At 54.1% G+C, this 4,664-nt stretch overlaps 2 protein-coding genes across 2 annotated transcripts; one reads left to right on the top strand and one right to left on the bottom strand.

Annotated features, from left to right (window-relative positions):
- Positions 1 to 1,436: 1,436 nt before the first annotated feature.
- Positions 1,437 to 2,523, top strand: GUITHDRAFT_83503 (hypothetical protein; the record flags this gene model as incomplete). The annotated part of the gene is made up of 2 exons (XM_005817932.1): positions 1,437 to 1,603; positions 2,088 to 2,523. The coding sequence occupies 2 exons, from the start codon at positions 1,437 to 1,439 to the stop codon at positions 2,521 to 2,523; spliced, it is 603 nt and encodes a 200-aa protein (XP_005817989.1).
- Positions 2,524 to 2,574: 51 nt separating this feature from the next.
- GUITHDRAFT_122783 (Prefoldin protein, subunit 3) lies at positions 2,575 to 4,171 on the bottom strand (the record flags this gene model as incomplete). The annotated part of the gene is made up of 11 exons (XM_005817933.1): positions 2,575 to 2,619; positions 2,671 to 2,715; positions 2,759 to 2,811; positions 2,861 to 2,904; positions 3,169 to 3,239; positions 3,318 to 3,387; positions 3,437 to 3,476; positions 3,716 to 3,765; positions 3,821 to 3,900; positions 3,973 to 4,021; positions 4,074 to 4,171. The coding sequence occupies 11 exons, from the start codon at positions 4,169 to 4,171 to the stop codon at positions 2,575 to 2,577; spliced, it is 645 nt and encodes a 214-aa protein (XP_005817990.1).
- Positions 4,172 to 4,664: the final 493 nt, after the last annotated feature.

The raw sequence follows: 4,664 nt of genomic DNA on the forward strand, positions 1-4,664 counted from the left end.
TGCGCTTTCGCAGAGTTGATACACGTCATGGAGAGCAAGAAATCAAGAATCAATTCTCACATCATCCAACTAGCCAAGGTGATAAGAGAATACATCAGCCTCCTGAGAATGTTTCTCCATGACATAGGTCGCAAGGTTCCCCCCTCCCCTCCAAGAGCCAATTCCCCCCCCTCCCTCAATATAGATTGGAACACACCATCGTCGTGCTATGTCAAATGAAAGGGGGATTGTGTTTCTGAACGTGACTTTTCCTGTAGAGCATATCGAGGGCTGCAGGAGCAACAACAGGGCAGGAGATGACGTAAATGTTTCCTGCTTCCTCCTCCTCCTCCTCCTCCTCCTCCTCCTCCTTTTTCTTGCTTGTCTCGGTTCTCTTCATCTTTCTCGCCCTCTTCTTTCTCTTCTTCTCAACTCATCAGCTCGCAGCCCTCAGGCCATGCGTGTGATGGTTCAGAGCGTGTCAAGCAACGAAGACCCCAGAGAGGAAAGTCGAAAGATGATGATGATGATGATGATGATGATGATGATGATGATGATGATGATGATGATGATGATGATGATGATGATGATGATGATGGGAAGGAGCAAAAGAGGCTTAGGGTTTAGGGTGGGGGGAGGGGAAGGAGGAGGAGGAGGTTGATGACGTATTGATTCAGGTTTGGCAAAGAACCACTTTGTACGACAAGGCGGACGAGGTGAGAGAAACGCTTTCGACATATCTGATCTCTTGATTCCTGTCCTGATGTCTTGTTGCTGGTGGTGGTGCTTGTCCTCCTCCTCATGTTCTTTCTGCTTCTGCTGATTCTTCTATGCTAAAGTCGCGCGTCCAAGCATCTCTCTGCGACTCATCGTAATTACGAAACCTTGAAACATAAATCTATTTCCTTCTTTCATTCTTCCAGCCTCATCCTCCCTCCCTCCCTTCCCTCCCTCCCTTTCTTCCCTCCCTCCCTCCCTCCCTCCCTTCCTCCCTCCCTCCCTCCCTCTCTCCTTGTCATTTCTAGTTCCTACCGTTGTGTTTCTTTTCATTTGTTGGTCCCCCACCTCCCCGTCCTTTCCCACCCTTAACCTGTGTCTCCCTGTGTGTCTCCCCTGCCTCCCCTGCTCCTGCTCGCTCCTCCTGCCCCCTCGGAGCTTCCTTCCTTCTTCCTCTCCTCTTCTTCCTGTGCTCCATCGCTCCTCTTGCCCTCCCCTACCTCTCTCCTTCTCTCATCTTGTTCATCTTTCCACTCTTTCCGTCCCTATCTCCTTCCTCCGTCTCCTCTTTCCCCTTCAGCACATTGTTGACGTGCATGCCGGAGCGAAAGGAGGAAGAGCGCCAGGTAGTGTTGGTGGGGAGGAGGAGGCTGGAGGGAGACGTGGAGGTCTGGAGCTACAGCAAGAAAGCTCCTGTGGTTGTCCTGCAAGAGAGTGACAACTCTCTTCTCCTCTCCTCCATGATCTTTCCGCACGACTCTACCTTTGCTGCTGCCGGCACCTGGGACTCCACCATCCTCGTGTGGAGCTTGGCGAGCGGGAGGGTCGTGAGGAGGTGGAGGGCACATGATGCAGCTGTGCTGACGCTCGACTTCTCGCGTGAGAGAAGAATGCTCGTCAGTGGCAGGTTGGACCCTCCTCCTCATATCATTATCATCCTTCTCATTCTCCTCCTCCTCCTCCTCCTCCTCCTCCTCATCATCATCATCATCATCATCATCATCATCATCATCATCATTCTCCTCCTCCTCCTCTTCCTTCTCTTGACTGCCTTGTGACAAGTCGACAGCGAGGACTCGATGATTAGACTGTGGAACTTCGATACTTCTCTTGCCTCTTCCACCTCCAACCGCCTCCTCCTCCCGCTCGAGCGCGAGTACAAGGCAGACGTCTCAGCTGTCCGCCGCGTCAGCTTCTCTCCGGGCGGAGACTTCATAGCGAGGTACGGGAAGAGATGGAGAGGGAGGGGGACAGACAGCAGGGAGCAGGGAGCTGGTTCAGGAGGAGGAGGACCAGGAGGAAGAGGCAGAGGAGGAAGAGGTGTAGGTGGTGTAGGTGGTGGAGGAGAAGGAGTTGTTGGTGTTGGGCGAGTCTGATGAGAGTTGCTGCAGCGTCGGGGACGAGGGACGAGTCAAGGTGTGGAGGAGCAGGAGGGAGGATCTTCTCTGCTCCTCAGACCCTCTTGGCTCGCTGCTCCTGGACGTTGCCTGGTCGCCGGACGGCAAGCTGCTCGTCGCCTCCTCCTTTACAGGCTCACTCTTCCTGTGGAACTTCGACGGGGAGAGAATGAGCGGCCAGCGCTTGCTAGGAGAGCACGAGACGTCTGTGAGCTGCGTCAAGTTCGATCCGATGAGAAAGGACGTCGTAGCGAGCGGAGGGTGGGACGGAGAGGTTGTCTTGTGGAATGTGGAGAAGGGAGAAGAGGAGGGACGATTCAGAGGGAGTTCGACAGGAGTCTCGAACATCTTCTTCGCTTCTTCGTCGCTTGTCTTGAGCGTGGATGAGGAGTTTAATGTTTCAGAGCATACCAGAGCAGCGAGCAAGTGAGATAGTGGTGCATCCTCCTCCTCCTCCTCCTCCTCCTCCATCGTTGTCCCTCTATTCTGCCTTGGCCGGCAACTTTCCGCTCTTTCTCAGCCTCACCTGCAAGAGTTTCCTCATCCTCCAACACCCTTATCACCCATTCCCTCCTACCTCGTGGTTGTACACCCGCGCCATGTTCACCTCGGTCGTCGTGATCTGAATCCCCTCAGCCCCTCGCTTGCTCCACTAGATGTCTCACCTGATCGCGCAGAAACAGCAGCTGCTCTTGGATCCGCTCGAGGTTGGTGGAGGCTGCGCGAGCCCCGTCAGGGAGAGGAGGGGGGAGACTGACAGCAGCTACCTGTCCCGAGGTTGCCGCTCAGCAGATTCTCAGCTTCATCAAAGCTGGATGGCAACGTGAGGAGAAGGGAGACCGGGAGGAAGAGGAGGAAGACAAAGAGAGGAGGACGAAGAGGAGGAGGAGGAAGACAAAGAGAGGAGGACGAAGAGGAGGAGGAGGAAGACAAAGAGAGGAGGAGGAAGAGGAAGAGGAGGAAGACAAAGAGAGGAGGAGGAAGAGGAGGAGGAGGAAGACAAAGAGAGGAGGACGAAGAGGAGGAGGAGGAAGACAAAGAGAGGAGGAGGAAGAGGAGGAGGAGGAAGGGCAACCTAAACTCCATCATCACGTTGGCTCCGAGCCAGAGACAGACAGTGTCTGTCTTCTTCAGCTTGGCTTTTGCCTGCGGGGAAGGGGGGGGAGAGTCAGGAGGATTGAGAGCAGGGAGTGAGGAGAGGAGCAAGGGAGGGAGTAGGAGAACCAGAATGGTGGGAGAGAGTTCGAAGTCGGTGAGGCATTCTTCATCGCCAGTCGACTTGGTCTTAAGGAACCTGAGGGTCGTCAGAGTCGACTCCCTCTTGCCCTCTCTCGCCATCTCACTTGAGAGCTTCGAGCGTCTTCTTGATCTCGGGGATCTTTCCTGAAGAAGCTTCAGAAGAAAGCACAAGCAGCAAGGAGAAGAGAGAGGAGAACAAGCAAGCCGCTAGTTGGAAGTGGATAATGGGAAGAGCAGAAGGAAAGGAGCAGGAGCAGGAGCAGGAGCAGGAGCAGGAGCAGGAGCAGGAGCAGGAGCAGGAGCAGGAGCAGGAGCAGGAGCAGGAGCAGGAGCAGGAGCAGGAGCAGGACAAGGTCAAGGTCAAGGGGGAGCAAGAGGAAAACCTTTCAAATTTGCTTTGCTCTGTGAAAGTCGAGATTCAATGAACTTGTACCTGAAGGAGCAAGTTCAGCAAAGCAGGACAGAACTCAGACTTCGTTCTCTCTCACTTGCTGTACAGGTCCTGCAGTTTGGCCAGCGCTTGCTCGTGGTTGGACTTGGTGCTCTCGAGATGGTTGTCAACATTTTCCTATCCCATGAAGTTCTCAGTCGGTCGCCATGGGCTGAACAGACAAGTCAACAACGCTAGGGGGTCACTCACGATGAAATCAGCAGCTGGGATGCCTCCTGGGGTAGTCACAGTCTTCTCACTATAGCAGGCAGGAGAGTCAGAGCAGCGCCGTCAGCCTCCGTCAGCCGGACCTCATGATGTCCGGGACTTGGGTCAAGAGGACCGACGATGCTCCAACAAGGGCTGCTGGGAGAGGGTCAGGAAGAGCTCGGAGCTCGCGGGCACTCATCCTCACTTGAGCTGACCAATACAAGGATTGAGACGAGACGACAGGACTTGAAAGATCTGCGGACTTCTCACATCATGAAATAACTCGCGAACTCTCAAGGGTGTTTGCTCCTTCCTCTCACTCAGCCCTCCACCTACAACTCTCAACTGATCCCTTTCGGCTATGATGGTCGTGATCTCTCGCTCGCTTGCTCGCTGCTCACTCCATCCCTCATTGTCCTCCACTTTTCGTTCATCCACACGATCATTGCACCGAGATATCTCATTCCATCACTCCATTGAACAAACGTCAAGAAAACATCGAAGAATCATGAGCCCCTGACATTGAACAACATCATGTGCTCTCGATATCTCATCTCATCTCTCTCATCTCTCCTTTACTCTCTCCTCTCTCCTCTCCTCCTCTCTCCTCTCCTCCTCTCTCCTCTCTCCTCTCTCCTCTCTCCTCTCTCCTCTCTCCTCTCTCCTCTCTCCTCTCTCCTCTCTCTTCTCTC

The sequence above is a fragment of the Guillardia theta genome, assembly GCF_000315625.1.
Source record: "Guillardia theta CCMP2712 unplaced genomic scaffold GUITHscaffold_446, whole genome shotgun sequence".
Taxonomy (NCBI): Eukaryota; class Cryptophyceae; order Pyrenomonadales; family Geminigeraceae; genus Guillardia; species Guillardia theta.